Consider the following 27271-nt stretch of genomic DNA (forward strand, 5'->3'; position numbering starts at 1 on the left):
CACCGCTGACACACCTCCAGCCTGTTGCGTAATCCCAGTAGTGGACGGGCTGGCGTGGAGACCACGAGGGTGATGCAAGGCTGAAGGAGTAATATACGACGACGGGATAAACGGACGATTCTATCTCATGAACCTCCACAACCAACCATATTCTGTCTCTGAACTTTAAGATAGTAACTACTGATTTCTGGTAAGTTACTTTGCGAATTCTAAGATAAAATCATGTGAAGTACATTTCGGTCACAACGATAGAGGTTTCGTATGAATGATCTGATCCATTGCGAAAGGAAGTCCGTTGTCAGCGTTAACTCTTATTGACAAATTTCCTTAAATTTATTCCAGCTTAATTAAACATCCCGTAATTGGCAACAGGAGAAGATTTTTTGCCTTCTTAAATGCGACAAAAGATGGCCACGAAAGCAAATGCAAATGTTTTTCACGTGGCGAGGGAAATGATATTTGGTTCGCTGTCACGGTGCGTTTGCGTTGCAGAATAAGTGACCTGACGCAATGCAATCACTTCTTTCTCTGACAACCACTATTCATGGCTGGCTTACATATTTTTCACTTACAGTTGTCGTCCATTGACAGAGGAAGGGTGAAAGAATTCTTCAATCACCGTGTTTTATTTGGTTTTTGTTAGTTTGGGAAAAAAAAAAATGCCGGCTGTGACGGGTCGCATCGACGAGGAGAACGTGACTGAGGGCACAGGAAAATTACACTGCCCTCATATGCGAGAGAACACAGACCCCGACACACCACAGATAGAAGAAAAGAAAGAAAAAGAAATCAAAGAGCAGGCTACTCAATTGGACGAGACAGGTAAGAAATTAAATCGTTTTTATGCAGTATTAATGAAATCTCTTACTCTTTAACGTTGAATTTGCATAAAATTGTTTGTTTAGTTTTGTTGCAATGTATCATACCTTATGTCTTGTACAGTACCATGCCCAAACAACTGAGCTTGGAATTATTTCCTAAACACATTTGTAACGTTCTTGTATTGGAAATTTGAGGAGAAACCACTAGAAATTGTAATTGCAGGCACTCTCTTGTAATCACAGTAGTTGATTTGTGTAACCCCTAACAATTTGGTACCCCGGTGAAATGTCAAATACGATGTGATTAAATATTCTGTTTTTGTTTGTCGATCAGTACGATTGTCTCCTACAAACTGCTGTTTGTGAAACGTCATCTGTACATAGAAGTGTGTTAAATAATTAATCAGTTGACTGTAAAACGCAATTATGACGTACTCTTGTTCTTTGGCTTGATAGATGTTACTTTATTCTCCCAAGTCACCACAAGAGTACAAATTGAAATTCTGTGTCATGCTTTTTCTTAACACCCTCCTATTTTTTAGGAGAAGAAGTATGATAAATGATCTTACAAAATGGCTTTTAGATTGTTATGCAATTAAATGTTTGAATTGTGGTCAAAGGTGAAAGCTCTTAAAATATACTTTAGACATTGCTCATCATGATTATCTCCACGTAAATTAGTGTAAAATGCATAGTTTCACTGAATGTATGAAGAAACTCCTACGTGCATGTAATGGGGATTAGTTATCTGATTTAATGACAGTATCAATGCTTACACTTGCAGGAACTAAAGATAATGTTATTCAGTCTGGAACAGTTAATTTGCATTTTTTGATTCCTGGGACTAGTGAACCCATTTCTGCCACAGTAAGTGTATTGTGTCTCTCTTTGCCTGTGGTTTTTCTGTGTGAGAGGTATCTTGTCTGTATTGATGATTGGAGAGTTCATTTAGAGACATCTGTGTAATTACTGAACTCAGTGCTATACCTGACCACAGCAACTATACATAATTTTCAGTGTTAGTCTATACAGTTGGATGTGTATTAGCACCTCTCTACAGTGGCTAGGGTCTCTCTGGGGGGTGGGGGGAGGGGGGGGGGGGACTCCAGTATGAAAAGGTCAGCGATGCTTGTGATCTCATGTAGGGTGTTCATGAACAGAAGAAATGCCCCCCCTCCCCATGGAATCTCCGCACCATTCCATCCAAACCTCACTATAACAGGCAGTAAAGTCTGTTAAAGATAAAGACTGTTTCCACTCTATTAGTACTGCCTAAGTTTAGTTTTCAGCGAACAGACTTTGAAAGTACATGAAGAAAAGGTACATACATGTACAGCTGGTAGTTAATAATCTGGAACAAAATATTAAAGACTCCATGGTTGATGATTATCTTGATTCTCCTCACTCATCTGCTTGTTGTTTTAATATTACAAGGAGAAATTACTTATTGATCACACTTAGGACAAAAATCCTATCAACAAGGAACTAAGACATCTTGAACTTGGGAAAAGCAATCCGATATTAATCTTACCTCTTATGTTTTGCAGTTTTCTCTTCAAGACAATGTCCAGGATCTTCGACAAATTGTTCTTGATCGGCCAGAGAGCTGTTATAGGACTTGCTTTTCCCTACAAATGGATGGTGTACGATTGGATGACTTTGCAGAACTACACATGATTGAGGGTCTGAAAGATGACACCACCATTAAAGTTGTAGAAGGTACTGTCTATGTGTTTAGGTGAAGTTTAACAAAAGAGTGAGGATTTTGGGAATTAATATAATTACACCCCTTCCACAAAGCACTCAATAATGGGGCAGGGTTGTCAAAAGTAGCTGCCTGCCGTCAAAAGTCATAGTCTGGGTCCAAGCCAAGTGGCCCATCAGGCTGAAGCTTTATCCTGGTTTCTGTAACATAAGGCAACTAGGAGTATTTCTACTCCCCCTGGATGGGATGCTAGTCCATCGCAGGGTTACCCCCAGCATAAAGGTCACCGGTACCCATTTGTACATCAGGGTGGAGGGAGGCACTGTGAGAGTAAAGTGTCTTGCCCAAGAACACAATGCAATGACCCCAGCCAAGGCTCGAACCCAGACTGCTCGATCCAGAGAGGAGTGCGGCCACTAACCATGAGGCCACCTCCGGTCCAAGGTCATCATTTACCTTATAATCTCAACTGGCTGTTCTGCTGGCTTATATTTCCGAATGAATTCTTAAACAGAGATTGCATTATCAGCCACCTCTTCATTGGCCTCCATTGGTCAGTGTCGACTTTGGATTACATGCCTTTAGTTATAGTAGTACAGTTGTTTGTTGCTATGGTGATGCCACGAGTGGAACAGCGTTGGCTGTGGCTGGTCAGTCCATTCTGGAATGGTAGCCTCAATTCTGGAGTGCAGGCATAGGTGGTTGCAGGGTTATCTCCACAGGGGCATGCCTACTCCAAAAAATAAAGTGGCCTACTTTGTGACAACCCTGATAAGGACCCATGTCTAAATGGCTACAAGTGCCCCCCATCCCACTTTTAGTAAGCTCAGTCTGTATTGTAAATAACACTACTTGGAGATGGCATCATAGCCCTCTTATGTAATGTATTGTCTTATTTATATACACCTAATTGAAGAAATGTTGTCATGAAAAAGGTATAAACCGTTAATGATACGACATGATTTTCTGGGAAACTTGTGAACTAGTAGTGATTTGCGTTCTTAGGGACTACGTGCATCTCAAAGCTGTGAATGTTCAAATTTTCTGTTGTTTTCTAGCTGGGCTACCTTTAGGAAGGCATGGGAAGTTTCTTTGTTTTTCTAAATTACCATTTCAGGCAGCTGACCTGTGATTATTGAATGCCACAAGGAAACAATCTTCAATATTCATGCACACGCTTTTCCAGTCGTCCCATAATTCTGTAAAGTCGTATAGTGTATGGTTTATACTTTTGTTCGGACAACGTTTTTTTCAATCAGGTGGATATAATAAAGAGTAATGTGGGTCTACTTACCTTGCAATGTAGGTCGTATGGGGTTAAATGAAATTAAGGTAAAAGTATGCTTGTTAAAAGACTGGAGCTCCCAAAATGAAAACTGATAACCTGGGCACAAAAGAGGCCTATTATAGATTTGATATATTTAAGAATGTTTGTTTCTGTAGACACTTGCCTTGAGCATTTTACCATCACTTAATTCTTGATATCACATTCTGCTGAGTCATCTCATTTTATTTTTACTTATTTTCTCTTGATTGTAGAACCTTATTCAGTGAGAGAAGCCCGAATACATCTTCGACGAATTAAAGATCTTCTTAGTACAAATTTCCATTTGAATGCGTATTCTGCCGTGGACCATCTATCTTTGTCCTTCTTGTCTGCTGTTGCTGGTGTTGATGTGGAAGGTGAATGCATGCGATGTTTTATGATGCTTATACGTGATGTGCTTATGGTCTATTAAAATATTTGAAAGAAAACTCAGGAATAGAAACCATTTATAATCAATTAGAAGTTTCACAACATTAACAGACCATTGATGACAACTCTTGCTTCTAAATAGTCTAAGCCAGATTTCTTGAGAAGATTGTCACAAGGAAGGAATTTTGAGTATTGAATAGCAGAAATTCTTTTAGCAAAAGTGTGGGGTTAAGTTACCGTATTTACCCGTGTATAATGCGCACTTTTTTTCCAAAATTTATAGTTCGAAATCTGCACTGCGCATTATATGCGGAACCTTTTGTTTGTTGATTACACCGCTACACTCATTTGCATGAATACACGAAAGAACAATAAACTTGGTTTTAATAGGCTGTGATTAAGACTTTTGTTATAATAAAAACATAACTAACCAATAACAGCTGTTTAAATATGATAGATTAAAACAAATTGTTTTGAAGCATCTTTATTGGGATAATTGTAAACTTACGGGCAATCATGGCAGCAGAAAACACGAAGCGACAAAGTTACACCACAGCGGAGAAGTTGAAAGTTATACAATTTGCAGAACAGCATGGAAATCGTTCAGCCCAGCGACAGTTTGGAATTGCCGAGAGCAATATCCGCCTTTGGCGAAGAAGCAAGGAAAACCTAGAGAAAATGCCGCGACTTCAACGTGCGAATCGTGGAAGGAAAGCGGCTTGGCCTCGCCTTGAGCAAGATCTGATGGCTTGGATCACAGAAAAGCGAAACAATGGACTGGCAATTTTACCGGCCATGATCAGGCTAAAAGCGATGGAACTTTCTAAACATCCGCAGTATGACATCGCTGCTGGCGAGTTTAAGGCTTCCAACCACTGGTGCCAAAGATTCATGAAGAGGAATGGTTTGTCGTTGCAACAGAAAACCACGCTCGCCCAACGTCTTCCATGGGACTACGAAGAGAAAATCGTGCAGTTTCACCAGTTTGTTATCAGGCAGCGAAGAGCCCACAACTATCCTCTTCATCTTGTGGCAAACATGGATGAGAGTCCAATTCAATTTGACATGCCATCAAATCGAACTGTCAGCACAATCGGCGATAAAACAGTGAAGATTCGAACCACAGGAAATGAAAAGAACCGCCTGACTGTCGTTTTGGCATGCACAGGAGATGGCTCCAAACTGAAACCGCTGGTCATTTTCGAGCGCAAGACCATGCCAAAGATCCAAAACAAACATGGCGTCGTAGTTGCTGTCCAAGAAAAGGGCTGGATGGACAGCGAAATCATGAAAATTTGGATTGAAAAAGTTTGGCGTTGTCGAATTGGAGGTCTAAGTCGGCGAAGAAGTCTACTTGTGTTGGATTCCTTTGAAGCACACAAGACGGAGCAAGTGAAACGTTTGCTGAAATCGGAGAACACGGATTTGGCCATAATTCCTGGCGGGCTCACCTCAGTACTGCAGCCTCTAGATGTCTGTTTAAACAAACCTTTTAAGGACAGAGTCAGGCAAAGGTGGATGGCATGGATGGCTGAGGGAATCCATGAACTGACAGCAACTGGAAGACAAAAGAAACCATCCGAAGAACTCATGTGTCAGTGGATCGGCGAAGCATGGCGTGATATTCCACGAGAAATGGTCGCGAGATCTTTTTTAAAGTGTGGAATCACAAATGCTCTGGATGGTTCCGAGGATGATTGTGTTTTCGACAGTTCTTCAGATGATGAATCTATTTTAGAAGATGAGGTTGTAGACGAGCTCTTCGCATCTGACTCAGAGTCAGAGGATTTTTACGGATTTTGAGGTACTGTTAACAATCTTAAAATTATCGCTCACTTTGAAACTGTTGTCAAAAACTGCTTTGTGATTCAGGAAAGTTTACCGGCAGGTCAACACAAATTACCTGAGTATTGTAAGCTTAAAAGTTCATGTTATTAAACTGTTGCAATGGAATATACTCATTGTAATGTTTGTCTTTTGTTGAACAACGATTTTTTTGTTTTTTCAAAAATTGTCCGGAAAATCAGGGTGCGCATTATATACGGGTGCGCATTATACACGGGTAAATATGGTAGTGATCATGAATTCAAAGTAACAGTGGTTGCTGAGAAACTAGCCACTTTTCAACCTTTTAAATTTTTTAACTATTGCAGAGGAAGTTGTGCGTGTCAAAGGACAGAATATTGGAACAGTTTCAACTGAAGAATGTCTCCCTCCGGCTCAAGTGTTTGCATCAGAAGAGGTTCCTTCCCTTTTGGAACCACTCTTTCCTGCTAATGCAGAACCAAAGGTGTGTTTCTCCACTTGAGTATAAGTTCAAAAAGCATTCTACATATATGCCTATGGTTGGTACTTTAGTTGAAGACATGCAAACAGAAGAAAACATTTTTGGTTTCTTTACTAGCAGATTGTCTTTCACTCAAGCTTTGTTTAGTAAGAGAGCAAGAAGAAATACAGTACTACAAGTTGATCAAGAGAAAGCCCTCAAACAAATTCTTGAACCAAAAGAAAATGCAACCACATTGCTCCAAGCTAAAATCGAATCTGGGCTTTAGTTGCATTAGTGAGAGGCAAGTGCCAACCTGAAGAGACCATTCCATCTCCTCATAGTGCTGAATGTTTTGAATAAAACCACTAGTAGAGGTGTAGTGGCCTCATGGCTAGTGCACTGGACTCTGGATTGAGCAGTCTGGGTGTGAGCCTTGGCCAGGGACACTGTGTTGTGTTCTTGGGCATGAAGACACTTTACTCTCACAGTGCTTCTCCACCCAGGTGTACAAATGGGCACCAGTGAATTTAATGCTGGGGATAACCTTGCGATGGTCTAGCATCCCATCCAGGGGGGAGTAGAAATACTCCTAGTCACTTCATGCTACAGAAACCGGGATAACTTGAAGCTCTGGCCCGATGGCCTACTTGGCTCAGGTCTAGACTTTGATTACAACCTTTTTTACCACTGGCTTTTCCAGGTTCCACAATGTGTAAAGGATCTGTCTCCCAGTGCATGGAACCCTCCACCAGGAAGCAGAAGACTTGCAGGTTAGTACACAAGCCACTTGGCTGGTGTGTATTAACTTAAGGTCGGCACACACCAGGGGACATGTTACGGGGACATGAAGTGAAGACATGTTGCAGTGACAGTTTGCTCATGAGACATGCCTGTTTTTGTACAAAAAAGTACTGTTGCAGGAACAAACTTTTGTCCCCAAAACACCGCATGAAATTCAGTTGGTTCGAATTCATGTGTCATGAAGCAGGGGAAAAAAATGACCTCAATTTTCAATATTGCATCATATGCACTGCTCTTGAAAAGTGTCCTCGCTACAACATAGAAATAAACTAATGTCCACTTTGTGTGCACCAGCTTGCATACTGTCCCTGCAACATGATATGTGCCCTACACATACACAAAAAGGGGCTTGTCCAAGCTTCATGTCCTCGCAACATGTCTCCTAATGTTGTATGCCAACCTTTATAGTTTTTAACTAAGCATTCCTGTTGAATTCCTTGAATACTGGGAATGCAGATGGGTGAACTATTTACCGACTGTTACTTGTACACTTTTTGTTTTAGGTGACCTGCTTTACATTGATGTTGTAACGCTAGAAGATGTTCAGGTTAACATAACTGCGTCAACATGTGGATTTTTTGTTAACAGGTCAGTTTTTAACCTACATGTGGAATTAATGAATAACACATTTTTCTCTTGTTAAACACATGGTTTCTGTTTGTTCTTTCTGGATATACTACTACATGCTGTTGTGCCCTTTGGCTCACTTGCTGATATCCAAATGATTTCAGGTGGTACTTGCAAATGAAATTGAATTTATCACCCATTTCTTCAAAAATGTGAACTTGCCGGTTGCTAACATAAACTGTCCCCCATTTGTAACTGACCTGTGAATAAGTAGTTTGCTTGTTTCATTTTACAGAACACATGATGGTGTATTTAATCCTCAGCCCCACAGTGAGCCATGTCGTTCTCACGCACTTGTAGGACTTTTAAATCAGGTAAGCTTCTACGTCTACAGCTTTCACTGTAATACAGTGAACATTCATAGCTGATTCCTAAGGACTATGCACCCAATTAAATGGGCATAATCCTGCATAAGCACTACTGTCAAACCCATCCTCTGGGACACCTCCCATAGCAGAGCTGGAGGGCAGTCCAAACACCTCATTACCCAAGTTGCTACTTTCTGTGGTTCTAGTGATGTCTACTTTCAATAATGTTCACTACAACATTTTTTATCATAATGAACACCAAAACTAGGTTAGGATTTGTTTCTTGTCAACAATATGCATCCTAGCTGTGATCTCTTAAAGAAAAGGGTTGATCTGCAATCTTAAACACACACAGCATTACATGTGTACAGTACTGTTATTTCCAATCATTTATTTTTATTTTCGTGTTTTTTTTTCTGTTTCAGCTGAGTCCCATGTTTAGGAAATACTTTGCCCAGCTGCAAAAGACAAGGTTTGAATGTGGCCTTTTGTTTTTATTTTAAGAATGTTTCGATTGTGGTCATCAAATGAATGAGGATTGTCACAAACTTTTGAACTAGATGGCATTGTTGCTGGAGTATGCAGCTGATTTTTCCATTGTTTTCTAAAGAATTAATAGAATAGCCAGTAGAGTACAGGGCTAAAAAAACCCACTTGAATTCCAGCTTGCCCTTGGGATAAGAAGCTCTCAAATTTTGCTTGCCCTGGGCAAGTCTTAGTATGCTATTTAATGATTTAGTTGGTAGACAACTCGCCTAATCCCTTGCCCATCAGGCAAGTGAGAATGAAAAGTTACTTGCCCAGCAGGAAAATCTACTTGTCTGGGACAATGGGATGGCACTTTTTTGAACTCTGGGAGTAGCTGGGCTAGATCACAAAGTAGATGGTCATTTGCTCTCCTTAGTTTCTTGTCCTTGGTTAAACAATTCAAATTTTTTCCTTTTACAGTTTGAAGAGACACCCCTTGGAAGTTATTCCAACTCCTTATCAAGGTACAAATTACATTGTGACTTGTCTCTTTGTACCCGAGTAGTGTTGTGGAAAGCATGGCACCCTATTGGTTAATGCGCTGGACTTCTGATACATTGGTCTGGGTGCGAACCCTGGCAGCCTATATGAGTCATAATGTTCTGTTCCTTATTGGCAAAGCACTCTTGCATTCACTTAATTGGGTACTGGAGAATGTAAGCTGGGAGGTAACCCTGTGATGGACTAGCATCACATCCAGGGGGGGGGGGGGGGGCGTAGGAATACTACTTGCCATGTCATGCATGGAAACCGGAGATAAGTGTTGGCCTGATGGGCCACTTTAGGTTCTGATGCAGACTTAATCTTGCCTGATTAGCAACTGCATGACCTAAACAAAGTAAAACATTGTTGCATCAGTGAATGTACGCTGATCAAGATAAATATACATGTATACTAAAATGTATGTACTTATCAAGTCTGTGACCATTGCTTTTCAGTGTTCCCTTGGGCAGTTCCTCAGACAGAGCATACTAGTGACACCCTAAGGGCAGAAGATGGTGGGTATATAATTCCATAATTCATGAAATTTTTTGGTCAAAATAGTATCACTTCTTGGCTTAACATGTATACAGATGAGACAGACTGTTTTAATGAAGTCGGAAATTTAATGTAGTTGTAGTTGTTTTAAGAAGACGTTTTGTTTTGCTTCTACAGCTGCAGCAGTTAGGATTGGTTATGAAGAACACATGCCTGGACAGGTGAGTGGAACACATTTTGCCATTTCAAGGATTCTAGGCACATGTTGCATACAAAGAGCCATATAGGTGTGCCCATTTACACTCATTGTGGATCTTTAAAAATACTTCAAGGGCTGACATACAGCTTATTTCTTAGTACTCTGATATTTAGTGGAAGCCTAAGAGAGCTTGCATATGTCCATTCATCTATTGCTTCTAAATTTCTCGGTTTATGAGTAAGAACAACTTTGTTCATGCTTTTATTATGGATGCAGCCATCTGAAGTATTTATTTTGTCATCTTACAGTCAAATTAATCATGACCTCTGTATGGTTCTGTGTCAACTGTTTTTGGATTTATTCTGCTTAGTTGATTGATGAAGTTTTTTTTAAGTAAGGTTTATAATACACTGGTTTGTATTTGATCTTGTTCTCAGCTCCGTGACTGGAATGAAGAACTGCAGTCCGCCAGAGAGTTGCCAAAGGAAACCATGCAACAGAGACTGTTAAGAGACAGGGCAATTTTTAAGGTGACTGGGAGACTACTTGCTATGCTAAAAATGCAATGTAGCACTAAAGAAACCACAAAGAATCGTAGAGGTGAATTAGGTCATTGCCTCGAATTGACTGTTTTATTCCCTTAAACTATGAAGCTAAGTCGGAGTGTTGGTATGTTGGAAATGGTGGTGGGATGGTTCAAAACACAAAAAGCTCTGGGTGAGGGTTGTGGATATTCTCTGGAACTCCGTACACAGTTCAAGTTAGAGTGATATCGTCATGTTGATGCAGTAATGCAATGATTATTTTCTTCTAGATCACAAGTGATTTTGTGTCAGCTGCCACCCGGGGAGCTGTCGCTGTTATTGATGGAAATGTGATGGCTATTAATCCTGGGGAGGATGAGAAGTAAGTAAAACATTATTCAAGTCTGCAAAGAACTTTTCCAAAGATTGGTTGGTTTATTGTATAGTGAATTGAACAAAAAACGGTACACATGGATTGCCATGTACTGTACCTCATTATAATTGTGTTTCTCTCCTAGGAAAAGAATGTTCATCTGGAACAACATTTTCTTTAGCTATGCATTCGACAGCCGAGATCACTTCCAAGGTGTGGGAGGTAGGATGAATGTTACACTCAAATTTAGACTGGAAATTGGTGTTTTGTGCCTGAGCTAACATCAAGGAATCACTGACTACCTGGCAAATGCTAGGCTCTTCCCTTGTGTTGTTAAGTTAGTTAAATTGCACTTAATTATTGTACAGCAACACAAATTGAAATGGTTTATTGCCATTCTGTGCAATCTGAATTTTAATTTCCTCTCAGTCAGAGTTGTATTCTGATTCCAGACTTAAGAAGATTAACTATCTTCAACTGTAGCTTGGGTACATTCTGTTGGGCACAAAAACAGTAGTGGAAAAATTGTACATGCTAGCTACAGTAAATACAAAGTGTTTAATATGCTTATGACCAAAGTAAGAATTTGAAATTTTCCTGCAATCATTGTTATCTTATCAATGTTGTGAGAAAATATTTGAAGTCTCTGTAGTGATGTACTATACTGGTTTCTCTTAGGTGATGAAGCTGCATATGTTGCTGCTGTAAGTTCTCTTGATTTGTTTGTTCTCTGTTAGGTAACTCTGGTTTGTCAGAATAAGCCTCAACTATAGCAAAGCAATGATAAATAGAAGCTCACTATTGAAGAAGTCTGTTTCATGATTGTTTTATTCAGGGTGGTGATCTCAGAGGAGTGATGGCATATAACAGATTAGATACACAGGTGTGTGCTATTAGTATACTGTGGAATCCCAATTTTTGGAATTTCCAGGGGAAATTGGTTTGAAATTTCATAGTGAAATTACGGTATTGACTGAGGTGATGACAACGGGTTTCTGTTGAAGTTATTGCAAGGTTAAAAGAACTCAAGGGTTCGAGAAATGGAGATTCCATGGTAGCTGTCTCCTTTTAATTTGAGCAAACTCCAGTTGATCAAAGATCAACTTGACAATGACATCCAGGAGAATAAGCTACCATATGTTTGGGAAAACTGCCTCCAGTGATTCATGCATTGAAGTCCTCCCAGACTCTGATCAGGACACTGCATATTTTCCTGTCTTTATCAGCCCAGCTGTTAGATTATAATAATTCTGATATCTGTTTTTAGGGTCTTTTTACTCTTAGCACAGTCATTGTAGACTACAGGGGCTACAGAGTCATTGCTCAGTCAATTATTCCAGGTAAATGCTGGTGTTTATGTTCACTTGCGTCTGATGGATTTCTCTTGTTCTCTTCTCTAATCTTGTTCTATCACATGCTTTAAATGACACTCCATAACATCCCTCATTACGTAAATTGAGAATAGGATAGAGGAATTTTTTTTCACTCGTTTGTCTCACAATGGAGTCAATTTGAGCTGTATTTATTGTCATCTTTAATGACAATAAATTGAGAACTTGTCAAAAAATGTAAATGATTGTGTAGCCAAATGCATGATTGTCTCTCACTTTATTTATTTATTAGTTATTTTGTTATTACATCAGAAGTCATCCATTGACATTTTGTCTGCTTTTCTTCTACTGCAGGTATACTTCAGCGAGAGCAAGAGCAATCAGTTGTTTATGGTTCTATTGACTCAGGAAAAAACATTTCAAGTCACGAGAAATTCTTGGAGCTGGTGAGCTACATAGAGTGTCTTCATGAATATGTCTTTCAAGGATATTATTGTGTTTCTCATTGATTAACTGTTCCATGTTTCCTTTTAGCTCTACAAGGCTGGCAAATCTATAAGAATAAGACCACACAAGTAAGTTATTAGATCTTTTGTAAGGATCATAATTTTATGTAGACAATAAGAAACAGTACCAGAACGAATGCACACAGAGCAAACAGAAGTTATAAAGGGAACAGAAGAAAGTCTTGACAAACTACCAAATTCTCTTAAACTCACATAGGAAAAATATGCAATATCCAATAAGAAGAACTTTATTACATTTTGAGCTTCTCGTTGATTGCTCAAATACTATTTCTGATCTGTTCTAGGGGTGTGGTATGTTGCTTGAAATTTCAAACAGTCTTAAATAATGTTCATTTTATTACTCTGTAGGGTTCTTAACTCTGATGGTGAAGACGTTGAACTTTGCTCATCAGTAGAATGCAAGGTAAGTATCTTTCTACCTAACCCTAGTCCTGACCCATTGTGGAATACTAGGAAGCTCATGGTTACTTTTTTCCCAATAATAATGATGATTTTTTTTTACTTAATATCATGGTCATGTTTTTCAGGGCATCATAGGATCAGATGGACGACACTATATTTTGGATCTCTTCAGAACTTTTCCTCCAGATGTTAATTTTCTTGCAGGTAAAATAGTTTGTCTTCTATTACAGCTGTTAACATGCTGTTTTCTTGTATAAGTTTCAGCCTCCCTCTTTGCTGTTTTTCCATTGCCCCTATCTCCTTCTTTTTCATGTCTAGAAACCTTAGTTTGCTTTTTGAAAAGGATAATTTTATTAGCATGATTTAATGACTTTCTAATGCTTTAAATAGAAGATCTTGCACTGCAGCTTGGAGAACAAGAGACCACCTTGATTCTGAAAGTCATTTGTGACCAAGCTTATCCTTAGACACTAAGGGGTAGTTTAGTGAAGGAAAGGGAATGTGAGACAAAAGATAACCACAGAGATGTTGAGGCAAAGAAAGGGAGCCCAAGGGGAAAGCAGTTTTACCAAGCTCAACTAAAACTTCTTTACATATGGTCCATTGGGTATCCAAATTATATTTAAGAGTCTAGAGATGTGTATATAGCTTAACAGCGAAATTAGTTAATTTTTCCACTCTCAGTTTGTAAAAACTTATGTTATTAGAATGTTGAATGAGCTGTATCTACCATACATATATTTCGTACGAAGTTTAATTTAATGTAATTTTAATGAATTATGTACGACCCCATAAGCTACTGAGCTTTAATTTTATTGTGCTTAACATAGGTTGTCTGTTGATCTGTCTTTGTTCTGTCTGTTTGTCTTCTGTCTGTCTGTCCAAATAAGCAATAGTGAAGAATGTAAAATAAATGCAACAGAACATTATTAGTCATGGGGTGCAACAATTTTAACTCTTTTATTATTTTGTAGCTATTCCATGGGCTTATGAGACGAGTACAATACAATGTATATAATTATATATTTTTTCATTCTCAGAAAGTAAACAAGCTCCTGATAACAAAGATGACAAAGAGGCTAAATCAATGTTTCCTCGGCCTTATAAACACAAGCTATGTTGTTTGAGACCTGAGCTTATTGAGGGTTTCATTGCGTAAGTGTCAGTTTAAAACAAACAACAAACTAATGAAAAAACTTTTTTCATTGTACGAAGTAACAGTTTTTCTCCTTGATTAACTTGCAGCTTGCGATATGTACTTTTCCTTAAGCTGGTCGCCATGCATGTGTCAGCAGCTAAACAGAAGGAAATGCAGGTTGGTAGAGGAACAGTTTGGTCATGCAAAGTTATCAATGTCTTGAGTGATAAAGGTTACAATGTCTCAAACAATTGGCGGACTGATGAATGGATGGACTGGCAGATGGAGGAACAAACAGAATGACAGATGAAGGGATGGATGGGGGATGGACTTGGGCCAGACGGAGTGATAGATGAAGGCACGGATGGAGAGATGGACAGAGGGACGGACTGAGTGACAGACTGGCGGATGGATGGAGTGATGGATGGAGGGATGGGTGAAGGAATGAACGGGGGATAGATGGAGGGGCAGATGGAGGGACAGATGGAATGACAGACAGGGATGGATGGAGGGATGGATAGGGAATGGATGGAGGGATGGATAGAGCAGTAGACTGAAAGATGGATGGAGCAACAGACAAAGTGATGGAATGGAAAAAGGGATGAACGAACAGACTGACACACAGAGACTTCTTAACTGTTTCACTTACAGATTGTGTAACTGATTGATTCATTGATAGATTAATTCATAAAGTAACATTTTATCTCAGTGACCTGTACGGTAAGTGATTGTCTTATTCTGTTAATTGCAGAACAAGAATGACGAGAAGCCTGTAGATGACCCAGATGCTGAGAAGTCTGAATGCCCGTACAAAAATGGACAAAACAGTGATGGTAATGACTCCAAGGGAAGCACTAAATTAGAAGAAGTTGTAAAAGAAGCTGAGGAAGCTACAACACTATCACAAGAAAATACCACAGGTCTGGCCTGTTAGAAGGCTGATTAAAATAATTGCTTTACTTTGCTTGGCCTATAGGATGTCCTAAACTGCTTGAGTGTTTATTTTTTTAACAAATGGTTAAATTTTGTAGATGCAGGTGACATTTCATCAGATGCAATCAAGTCGGCATCCAAGGCAGTTGGGTCAATCAATGAAGCAGGTTGGTTTTTGAATTATTTCATTAGTTAACATCAGCCGTAGTTTGTAAACTAGCATTGTCGGTTTATAGTTAAACATGTCAAATAGAGTTTCTAAGTGAGCTTTTCACTGCATGTGTTTTAATATTTTGCAATTTTTGGCTTTACATGTGGTTTGTTCCTTATTCCAGAGTTTGATGTAAGATTTAATCCTGACATCTATGCCCCTGGTACAAAGCATGCTCCATCTGAGGTAACCATTGCTGACCTAATGCTTGTTTTGATTAAGGATGTTCATGAATTGTCTGTCAATGCATCCCTTGTGAATATAGATGGTGTCAAATTAAGATCTTGTATCTGCAGTGGGTGAACATATCTTCTGTTCATCGTTTATAGGAGGCTGCGTTATCTTGTGATAAACTGCTGGTCCAGGATGCATCTGACTTTTTAGTGGAAACTGTCATAATAAAAATGGTAAGAATCTTTTTTTTACACTTTTCCTACCCTACAGAATGTGAATTTGTCAGTGGCTCAGTTCAGTATTTGTGCGGGATTATTTAAATAAGCTGACATTCATTTAACCACTTGAACAACAAGAGCAGTAGCTCTTTTCTCTCCAGCAGGGCATTATATGGCATGCTCATCTTTATGGAGATTAGTTGATGAATTAGGAAAAATAGTGAACAGACTTCCAGTCATGCAAATGTACAACGTAGTAGCAGATTCCAGTAAAAACTGACAGAAGTATCTATGGTTAAAGAAGTGATGCAACAATTTCTTACAGAGTAACTTCACAACCTCTTTTGGCAGGTGGAGGATTTTATAAGTTTATCCCAGACACCACTAGATGGTTCGCAATTAACAGACATCATGCACAGTAGGTACGTAATTGCTGCATGGACAGTCAAACCTCTATTAAGCGGCCACTCTCGGGGACGAGACAACTGGCTGCTTAATGGAGGTGACTGTTTAATAGAGGTTCACCTGAAAACAGCGTTGGGCATGGTCCAGTTTTCAGTTTATCAAATATAAGTACAAACAAATGCAAGTGGAGAAAAAGTAGAACAATGATGGTTATAATACTGTCCATAATGTTAACAAATGCCAAAGAAACAATTACGTTTCCACATTCTTTTACCTTCGTCTGGCAAAAAAATGCCAGATTTCAAATCTTCCTGGCTGTTTAGTAGAGTTGTAAAACAAAACAAAATCACCCTGCGATGGCAAGAAGCTGGCTGCGACCACTTAATAGAGGAGGGTGTTGAATAGAGGTTTTTATTACAGTGTATAGCTGACAATTTTTCCGGGAGCCACCAAATAAAGGTTGGCCACTTAATAGGGGGCTGCTTAATAGAGGTTTGACTGTATCATGGTCTATCCCCTTCATGCAGTTACAGAGGATCATACAACAACAAGAGAATCTTTAAATGACTTATCGATAGTAGTTCAGTTTCACTCTGACTAACTTCAGACTTGGAGCAGTTGTCAAAATTCTCGTTTGGTTGATATTTTCTGTCTGGTCCTTATTTTGGTAACTTGCCATACCTTTGTTTATTTGAATGTGGCCTGGGTCTAATATCATTTCCCTTCGTATTTGACTGAGCTTCCCATTTGGCTAAGGTATAATTAGTATATTCCTAAGATCAGCTGTAGCAATTCAAGTATCAGGATGTTTGTTAATACATAAGTCGGCCTGCAAATACCTTTTGTTATTCTCATGGTGTTTCAAATTTTATACCTAAAAACTTGTTCTTTATTTATAGGGGAATCAACATGAGGTACTTAGGAAAAGTTGCATCAATTTTATCTCTGCGAGCAGATCTAGAACATGTACATGTAAGTGTTGTATGTTGATATACATGTTATGTTAATAATGTTAATTAATGAATCATTACCCTTACAGCTACATTGTACACTAAACTTAACTATAGATATTTTAAAGTAATTGTTGTCTATCCTTTACAATGAAAGCTGATACTTTATAATGACCTGTGTCATAGGATGCTTTCTTAAATAAATGTAAATAAGTGTAGCTACCTGTAGCTGCAGTGGTTTATATGAATTTTTTTGTTCAACACTTGTTATTGAATAATTCATACGTACGGTTGGACCCCGCTAATTCGAACTCGGTTATTTTGAATTTCCCGTTATTTCAAACTTAAAACCATTTCCTTTGGATTTGCCCTACGGTACCGGTAATTTACTACTGGCTATTTCGAACTTTTGTTTCTTGTTTCCCCTGAGAGTTTGAAATTGTGAGGTTCAGCTTTATAATGGTTCCCATACCCTATTTTTCCCTTTTGCTAACTCTTGGCCTCTGTCTACACTTTGCCTCAGGAACTCTGAAAAACAACATACAATTTTGTGACTTGAGCAAAACATGATTTTAAAATTATTTTTATATTTTGTGGGTTACACTTGTGTCAATGCAAATAGGAAGCTAAGATGGAGGCATTTTTGAAAGTTTTTAAAACTTAATTTTTTAATCACATTTGGTCACATGTGTAGATTTGGTGTTAAAGTAAAAAAAAATTAAATGAAAGACTAGCTCATGGCCAATTTAAGATGATCCTCATAAAGTTTGGTATTTTTTCTGAGATTCTGAGTGTTGATGGAACTTACAATATATTGATCACATGTGCGGCTTGTCTTTTGTTCTAGAAAATTGCAGTACAGGAGATGATCCTGAGAACAGTCAAGCAGTTATTTAAACTCCACATGCAGAGTGGTGAGAACTGACTTCATACATCAGTGATGATAACCCATTTATGTCTGTAATAGAAGTATATTATTGTGATAAGAATATTATTGGTTGTTTACCATGTAACCAAAAAATCCAGAAATTACAGTGAAAACGTAAATGGAAACAAGGAAATTTTGGTGCGACTGACCAGAAAGTTTTTTAATTAAGCAGAACATCATGAAGGTAGTCCAAAATTTCCAACTGAAATATCGAAATTGAAAATGTGCTTACTGTATCATTTGGAATTCTTCACTGCCATCGTGGAATTTATAAACAGGTCAAACTCATCCTAGGCTAATTCCAAAGGTTAATTGGGGGTTGTTGAGTAAATGGTACCTGGCAAATCCAAATGGAACTTACCATCAGGCATTTTTGGTTAACATTTGCACAAACTGTCGATGAACCGGTTTCTCCATGTAAATGGTAAATAGCCATTGTCCAGAGAAAAATCATCCTATGAAAGATAATAATATTACTGAGGTTTACACACAAAGATGTCTTGCATGGTTAATTTCAGTATATCATATATTTCCAGAACTTAAGAACCTGCCATCTTATTGTAACTATCGGTAGGAAGATATTTTTATTTGAGAACAGTTTAATGATACAGCAGGCAGCTAATTACATTGATTTTTGTTTCTTCTGTAGCTAATTTGAGGACACTTTCAGTTGCCGTCAGTCACTTTTTGAACTGTTTTCTGGTAAGTTTTGGCAACCTTGTAAAAATGTTTATCTTACAGTAACAATATTTTGATAGCAGTGAAATAGACCTTGATGACATAACATGCCATAACACTACTCCAATTTGTTTTCAGAGTTTATACCCCAGTCCTCAGCCTCATCTCCCTGCTGAAGAGGTACATGATCATAATCATGCACACTTTGATATTGGTTTGAAGAAAAGCTCTAATATGATGTGGTGGTTAGCATTGTGTAACATGTAAAATTGGTTTTTTTGTCTGTTGAGAAATGTTGTGAAGTTCATGTATCAGTAAAATCTAAACCAACCACAGCTGAAAAATTTGATTTAAAATACACTATTACGGGAGGTTTTGCACTGTAATAGTTTTTAATAAGCCAGGAAAAACATATTTTTAATCACATTTTTTAACCATGCCTGGCTATAGTCCAAATATTTTCGACCACAGGTGGCTTATTCTGATTAGATACTGCATACATATTATATTAATCATCCAATGTTGCTTGTAATATCTATTATATTGTGCTAGCTACAACATTACAGTGCAGTTTACAATGCAAACCATGTCTCAATTTGAAGTTAGATGTAAATTGTCAGTCTCTTTTTGGGACTAGTTATTTACAAGCAATCATTTGTTTTCCAAGGCCATCAATAAGAAGAAAAAGAGTAAAAAGAAGCCACTGAAGACAGGAAATGGAGGTTAGAAACTTGAAAATGTAAACTGCCCATTATTCCAAGTTTTTTTTTTCACAGAGTTTTTGCTAATGAGAGTTTGGTTGTTTTACATGTGACTAGCCTCCACTGTTGCCTGGGCAACCCTGACCCCGGAGGAGCTGTGGAAATTAATTGCTGATGACACAGAAAAGCAGTTTGGATTTGAACTGAACTGGTTTGTGTGCGAGTGTGATATTCTTGGCTTCATTGTTTCAATTGGTTCAGCTTTATATGTTAAGTTAAGTAAACTAAATTTTAATTAATTTCTTTATTTGTAATTTGATTGCAGCAAAAACAGTGATGAAGTTTTCCTTAAGTATCGCATTCACAGAATTGCCTTGCTTAGGTCATTCTGTTTAAAAACAGGTAATTGAACTTGCTCATTTATTAACTTTGATTTTTAAACATCTTCTCATAACAATTAATCGGTACGGAAACAATCACAGCAATTAAATAATTTCTGATCTTTAATTGGCTGAGAGTTTGGATGTGGGAGGAATGGGGGAGGGGTGGGTCAGCTGAAAATTACTTGACTCAGCAACTCTGTTGCTCCAAAATGCAACTTTAGCTAAAAATAATGATGCAAGATCAGAATGTTGTGGCTTTTTTTCACTGAAGGTGTCCAGATCTTGTTACGGGAGTATGATTTTGAGAGCAGAAAACACCCAACATTTACAGAGGATGATATCATGAATCTGTTTCCAATAGTGAAACACACCAACCCTAAGGTCAGTAGACAACATTGTGAGCTTTTCACTGGAGACATGTTCTCTTTCTGTCTTGACCTCCTGCTCTGTACAATTTACAAAATGTGACTTCTCTGATAACAAGTATAAACATTGCAGGCGTATGATGCATCAGCTATATTTGAGGCTGCACAAGGTCGGCTTCAAGGAGGTTAGATATAATTAATAAATTTTACATTCAGTCTGTCTGTCTGTCTGTCTGTCTGTCTGTCTGTATGTCTGTCCATCTATCTGTCCATCTGTCCATCCGTCCATCCATAGTAACCAAAGCCAAAGTAACTGCCTGATTACTTTTGACACTCCATGGAAAACTCCTCTATATGCATGTGAATTTGGAAAATGATTCTGTTTGTACTCATAGCATAATATCTTAACTTGATGCATTTCATCAGGTCTTCTTGGAGAAGCCCATGAACTTATGGTGGAAGCTCTCAATCTTTTCCATCAAGTATATGGTCCTTTACATGCAGACATTGCTACCTGCTACAGGTATTCATTATTTGTTATTCTGTTTTTTCATGAGTAACAGGTTAAAATGAACAGATATTGTATCTATTGTAGAATATATATATTGGTAGGTCTTGAAATGTATGGCCCTAAGAAAAATCATCAAATTTAAGTCTTCCAGACAAAAAAAAGTAAATTTCAGTGTCAACGTCAAGATTCATTTTGTCATTTGAAAGTGTGTGAATCTAGCACTGCAATGCAGCCAATCTTACTGAACTTGACAAATGTGACATCCTTGAAAGTTAAAATTAATGTTCAACATGAATCTGCTGGATTCAAATTATGGTTATTAACCTGAGTGAATTTATCAATCCCAGGGCAATTGCAAGACTCCATTACTTAGCAGAAGATGCAGTACAGGTATAAACAGAACAGTATACAATCTATTATTATGCGAACTACATCACAAACACAAAAGACTGTGCCTTACCACATTTCCAAACATTGAGAAAAGAGACAAACATATGACAGAGAGTAGAGTATATTTGACTCTGAGGTGCATTGAAACTGATACTGAAGAGAAATGAAAATTAAATTGAGAAGAAATAAAATTAATTGTTTAAAATCTCTCTAATTGAGATCAGAGTTCCAAACACTGTCATGATTTTGATTTTCTTCTTTTAAGGTTAATGAATTGTCTAAGTCTGAGAATTTTAATTTAACTGTTTTCATTGTTAAATGCTCATTTGATCCTATGTTTGCAGGAGACATTTGTGATAAATCTATTGTGTTTGATATTGCAGGCTGTGAGCTATCAGAAGAAGGCCGTGATAGTCTGTGAGAGGGTATTTGGTGTGGATCATCCTGATACAATCATCGCATTTGTAAGAAAATTATGCCTTAAATCTCTTTTTCAGTCATTTAAAAAAAAAACTTGGCTGACACAAGGAGAACTCTAGCATTTTCAGAAAGATAACCCTAATTTCTGTTTTCACTGAAGATTCTTCCCTATATTTAGTTCATAAAAATGTATTTGTGCTGTGCACATTTCTTCTCTCCCCTCTTGTCAAGCACTCCATGCCCCACCCAACCCTTCAGGGTGGGATTCAAGAACATTAGCATTTTCCATGAAGTTTATTAAAGGATTTAGACCATGCTAAAATGCCTTCTGGAAGAAAAATTCCTGTTAAATTTTACCGACAAACTCACATAAATTATGGCCCAAACTACCCAGGTATCACAAAAAACAGACCTTTTTCAACTGGGCAGTTTGTTGCCCCATTTCAGACCATGTGATGATACTCTTGAGAGTTCTTCCTTTCAAATTTTCAAATAGTCATGTGCATATGAATAAATAATTTTAAGATTGATAAAGGAGCAATTCTCTAGAGAATATCAAGTGGTCTGTAATTGGAAAACAAACCGCTCAAGGGAAAAAGGTCTATTCCAATCAGTTGAAATTTAATATTTTCTTTATATTTATTGTTTACCTAACAGGTTCATCTTGCTCTTTACTGCCACAATGCCGGCCTGGCATCTGTCGCATTAAAACTGATGTACCGAGCAAGATATTTGGCACTAGTAGTGTATGGAGAAGGACATCCTGACATGGCTACTTTTGATGTAACTAACTTTATCTGAGTAACATTCTACAACTGTAAAGAGAATGACATACATATAGTACTTTGTTATTTTTCTTCTGACCCTAGAACATCCTGGTCAGCATTCTTTGTGAGAAAGCACAGGCATTTGTAGGCTAAAAGAGCTACGTCCCGGTTCACGCATCTTGAAAAGTTTAGGGAAAATTTTTCAAGTTCGTCGTTTGTAATCCATGTCAATCTTCTCCATCCTTAACCATCCTTGTTCCTTTATGGTTTATTATTATCTCTTTGGTGTTTTTATCTCTCAGTGAACTAAGATTTTCAGGTTTCCTTCAGTTTAAAGGTAATTTTGCACATGGTCAAAACAACTCAACATACCGTGACTGAGCTCTTTTAAAGGGGCCTAATCAGCCACACCTTTTTTTTTTTACATGTGAGAGGTTGGCTATTATACTTTTACTTTTATTTATTTATGTCGAAATGAAGTAAATCACTGTGGAACTACCAAAGATAATTAAACATACTTTCAGGAACACAACTTACAGTAAAGCAGATTTTGCATCACCATGCAATGTCAATAATTTTGATGGCATTGAAAACGGCAGAGGCTGACTAGGGTCCTTTTATGTTTACTCACATAACATTGATCAAATGCAAGTCATAATGACCTGAAACTTTATAATGTTTATAAAGTGTGATTTATTCCCGCTATGTTATTGTGATTCCCAGAGCAACATTGGTCTTATCCTCCATGGGCAGAGGGAATTCAAGATATCTGAGAAGTTTCTTGAAAAAGCTCTGGATGTTCAGCTAAAGTAAGCTTTCCTATACATGTCGATGACCATACATTTTCAGCATTTCATGCAACTTGAAGTGAACCTACCCTTCAATCAGTAGTGATAATACTATTGTCATTATTTAAGCTGTTCTTGAAGCTATTTTAAATAAATAGATAAATAAATGAATACATGTACCACTGAATGACAGTTGAGATTGTCTTGATGTACAACCAAATTCTGAGAATGAACATTAAAACATTGCAAAGAATAGAGCAGTTTTCACTTAAGTGGCGAAAGCAATCAGAGTGAAGCCATGGAAAGTTAACTGCCTTCCACATGAACAGGACTTGAAAAAAGTGCAGTCTGGTCGTCCGGGACAAGGAGATATTTCTTCTGGGCAGGTAACATTTTATTCTCACTTGCCCGTGGGCAAGGGATCAGGCAAGTCATCTGCCGACTAAATCATTAGGCAAAGGCAAACTAAGAGTTGTCCAGGACAAGCAAAATTCGAGAGCTACTTTTTAAGGGCCTGGAAGAAATCACATTTTTTATGTGGCTAAATATCATTTAGGCAAGGTTAAACTCGAGCTAATGCAGCCAGCTAGCGTGCCCATCCAGCTATTATCATTTAGGCAAGTTAAATATGAGCTTATGCAGCCAGCGGTTTCCCCGTTTGGGAGTATGTGACCTGTGGGGCGGCCTTCAGGGGTTTTGCAGGGGTTTATGGTTCATTGCATAACTGTTGTTGTGTATTCAGCTGATTGTTGTGGATCAGTTGCACTGCTTTGCTTGCGAATCATTGCGGATTCTTGCACCCTCTCCTCTCTCCCGTTTTGTTCTTGGTCAGGGCAAGTATTCTTCAGATAAGTAGTTTCCACTGAATTTCTTTCAGTGTGACGGTGCTGGTTAGCGGACGCTCGTTGGGTGGTTCCTACTTTCCAGGGTTGCCATGGATACCTCCTAGCGGCTTATGACTTTGGCACCCCACTAACCTTTAAGGCACCAGTTCCCAAGCTCATCTATTTGTGATGAGTTTAATTTTTTAAGCCCTGATAAACATGGATTTGTTTCACATTTTCATTTGCTCATTTGATTGTCTTATAATTTCCTTTAAGATTGGTCAGAGTGATTATGTAAGATTTAATGGTAGGACACTTGATTAAATGGTTAGAGGTTTATTTGTGTTTTTCTTTTGCAGATACCATGGTCCAGAGAGTGTTCACACAGCCATGAGGTATTACTCTAATTTAACTTATTGTGGTATTGTTTACTTGTTAATTTGAGTATTTTCTATTTGATTTTTAATGTTTTAGAATAACCATCAACTGTTCCATGTTCTTTATTCACAGTTTCCATCTTGTTGCAAGGGCAAAAGCTTGTGTAAATGATTATCGAGCAGCACTAACTGCAGAGAAGACAGCTTTCACCATATACAACAGCAAGGTTGTTAAATAAATCTATTGTACTACAGAGTGTTTCCGGATTGAGCGGTCCAGGTTCGAGCCCTAGTGGGGGACATTGTGTTATGTTCTTGGGCGAAACACTTTACTCTCACAGTGCCTCTCTCCACTGAAGTGTATAAATGGGTACTGGCAAACTTAATGCTGGGGGTAACCTAGTGTAGAAATACTCCTACTTGCTTCATGCTACAGAAACTGGGATAAGCTCCGGCCTGATGGGCCACTTGGCTCGTATGCAGACTTTACCTTACTACTATTCCGTGCAACCAATATTTTTGTCAACCTTTTTATCCCTCCAAGACATAACTGATTATGTCTTACATGTATTTTTGTTTTGACAGTTTGGTGAAGGAGACAGTCGGACAGTGGAAAGCTCAGAATACCTCAAGCACTGCACACAACAGGCTGTCCTTATACAGAAAAAAGTAAGTGTTTTACTACCCTCCCCCTGGGGTTATGACCATGGCCATTGTCTTAGTTGATATTCTTGGCCAAAGCAGGCACCTTAGGCTCACAATGCCTTCCTGCACAGTAAATGGGTAAGCCAACAAGTCAAGTCTTGAATGAAACTGATTATGACCATGGCCATATTGTCTTTGTTTGTATTCTTGGCCAAGGCCACTTCACTCTTACATTTGCTTCCTGCACCTAGTGGGTGCAGGAAGGCAAATTTTACGCAGGGCCCCTTTCGATACCAGCCTATGGCTGATGGGGCTACCCTGCCTAAATAAAGATGAATTGACTTGAATGACTAATGGGTAAGCCTACAAATTACATATCGAAGTGGAGAAATGCAGCAGGTTGACAAACTAGTGTCCCCTCCAGGGGGGAGTAGCATGAGAGTTATGAGACTGCTGACAGTGTTAAACCTGTGCAATGTACATGTATGCCACTTTTGATGGCTTCTATTCTAACTAATTCTCTCACAGCTGAATGAGATTTCTGGAAGAGGAACAGTCAAAGATGCTGATAATAAAAAGGCTTCAGGGGTGAGTCAAGTCCAGCTAGAATTTCTCTTAGATGGTGTGGTGACACCAGGGTCATCTGTCTCCTTTGATCCCTTGGATTAGAACCACTTTGCATGTGCAATTCCAGTGGACCTTTGTTGGAGACCGTGTAGAGCTGCTGTTCGCCTCGTTATGCATTCTTGTGGGTGCCTTACCATAGAATTACACGATTTCTATTACATGTATTTCTAAATGCTGTAATAAGTGAATTTTGAAACTTTTTTCATTCATACTGTCAGATATTGTTAATTATTATATGGCTAGCTTCATGAGCAGGTAAGATAAACAAAATGCTGCACTGTGATTGGCTACCTGAATGGGCAAGATGGTGCTAACTTGTCCGCTTGGGACTTCCCGCTATGTCCAGTGAGAAAAATTTACCCAAAAGCCATATAATAAATCTTTTATTGACCAAGCTTGTTCAGTGGATGTTTCTTTTTGTGTGTTTGTGGATCAAGACAGAGTCAAGATCCATAAACTCACAAAAAAAGGATGAAGTGATATATCTAGCCATCTTGACTGAACAAGCTTGGTCAATAACCCATATTTATCACTTTATGTATTTTGTTCTTTCTTTTCATTGGCTGAGAGTTTACCACATCATCTGCAAATCGCTGCTTACAAAATAATAGTCTGCTCATGCACATTCCTGTCGTGCAATGATTTTATTGCAAATTTAACAGTGTCTTGCCCAACCTTCTCCAATAATAATTGTTAATTTATTTGCATGACTTTTTGCCAGATTTCTGTGTTGCCCCCTGAGGAGGAAAACATCTCTCAGCTTATGGGATACCTCACAGGTCTTCAAGGAGTTCCACCGACCTCAGGAACATCACCTATCAAGTATGCATTTCACAGATATCTCTTCAAGAACATTGTTGCAATAATATTAAGTCATTTCACACATTACCTTCAAATTTAACATAATCTTGAAATAGAAGTTGACAAAGGTTATCAGAATTTTGAGAAGTGGTGTCTGTGACAACCATGATCTTACTTGACATAGTTGTGACATAGTCTCTTGGCAAGTGTGATTATTGATTTTTGATCTTTTGTTTTTTTAGGAGTAGTTCTGCAGAAGTAAAGATTTATTCACAAAATACAAATGAGGCAGCCCAAGATTTGCTTAACAGTAACCAAGCAGAGATTTTGGATCAGATGGACTAAACAACTATAACTTGGAACTTTTACCAATGACATTGTTTTGGTGCATTTCAATAAATGAGCCTGTAGTAAGGTTCAGACAATTACAAGTTAAATATGGCAGTGCCAAATACAGAAGGGACATGCGTGGTGTCAAGTTATTCATTGATGGGAAAATAATCAGTTCATTGGTTTCCTCGAGTCAAAGTTTGATATTGGATGGTTGGCTTGCTCACCCAGCTTTAAGTGTGTTCATGGCTGTTTTACGGAGTGACTGTACTAATTTTACAAAAGGTTTCGATTGACTATAATTTTCAAGGTTATGGACATTTTTTTCAAAATAATTGGTGCAACAATGACAGTCTTTGTAATAATTAATTGTAATTTGAGATGCTTTGTAGGATTAAGGGCATCCAAAAGAACTTTTTGCGAAAAAATAACTTACAGTTTTTATTTTTGTCCAGATTTTACACAAATAATTAACTGTATTTTGCATGATAATATAAAAGTCATGTTGAATGTTCTTGATCCTGCAATGCTTCAGTTGTTAATAATTTTTACTGTCAATGGCAGAGGCTTTTGAGTAACCTCAATGCAGCATTTTTTAAAGTCTCTGTATTCAGTCAA

General features: G+C 38.2%; 1 protein-coding gene across 2 annotated transcripts; it reads left to right on the top strand.

Annotated features, from left to right (window-relative positions):
• LOC145463653 (clustered mitochondria protein homolog) lies at window positions 1-27000 on the top strand. 2 transcript variants are annotated; one of them, XM_081447410.1, is made up of 50 exons: window positions 1-190; window positions 575-822; window positions 1606-1688; window positions 2369-2540; window positions 4066-4209; window positions 6376-6512; window positions 7192-7261; window positions 7796-7880; window positions 8155-8233; window positions 8653-8699; window positions 9176-9219; window positions 9694-9753; window positions 9911-9954; window positions 10370-10462; window positions 10747-10838; window positions 10975-11051; window positions 11508-11533; window positions 11665-11712; window positions 12097-12169; window positions 12515-12606; window positions 12695-12735; window positions 13036-13090; window positions 13215-13293; window positions 14130-14244; window positions 14335-14404; window positions 14979-15147; window positions 15259-15327; window positions 15496-15557; window positions 15701-15778; window positions 16115-16185; window positions 17068-17140; window positions 17966-18032; window positions 18696-18748; window positions 18863-18904; window positions 19392-19446; window positions 19543-19636; window positions 19751-19827; window positions 20080-20189; window positions 20307-20358; window positions 20600-20696; window positions 21032-21074; window positions 21458-21538; window positions 22152-22277; window positions 22985-23070; window positions 24233-24268; window positions 24384-24477; window positions 24836-24919; window positions 25424-25483; window positions 26244-26344; window positions 26566-27000. In XM_081447410.1, exons 2-50 carry the CDS (start codon window positions 660-662, stop codon window positions 26666-26668), a joined length of 3972 nt encoding a protein of 1323 aa, XP_081303536.1. In that variant the 5' UTR covers window positions 1-190; window positions 575-659; the 3' UTR covers window positions 26669-27000. The 2 variants fall into 2 exon arrangements, with proteins under 2 accessions (XP_081303536.1, XP_081303537.1); XM_081447411.1 differs by having other exon boundaries at window positions 644-822.
• Window positions 27001-27271: the final 271 nt, after the last annotated feature.

This window comes from Orbicella franksi, chromosome 12 (assembly GCF_964199315.1).
Source record: "Orbicella franksi chromosome 12, jaOrbFran1.1, whole genome shotgun sequence".
NCBI classification, from domain to species: domain Eukaryota; kingdom Metazoa; phylum Cnidaria; class Anthozoa; order Scleractinia; family Merulinidae; genus Orbicella; species Orbicella franksi.

Excerpts from the sequence above, each read along its gene's own strand:
- LOC145463653 (XM_081447410.1), top strand. The coding sequence starts at position 660 with ATGCCGGCTGTGACGGGTCGCATCGACGAGGAGAACGTGACTGAGGGC. Across the intron at positions 18,033-18,695 it reads TAAACTCCACATGCAGAGTG|CTAATTTGAGGACACTTTCA; the intron begins GTGAGAACTGAC and ends TTTCTTCTGTAG. Across the intron at positions 24,478-24,835 it reads TCACCATATACAACAGCAAG|TTTGGTGAAGGAGACAGTCG; the intron begins GTTGTTAAATAA and ends TTGTTTTGACAG.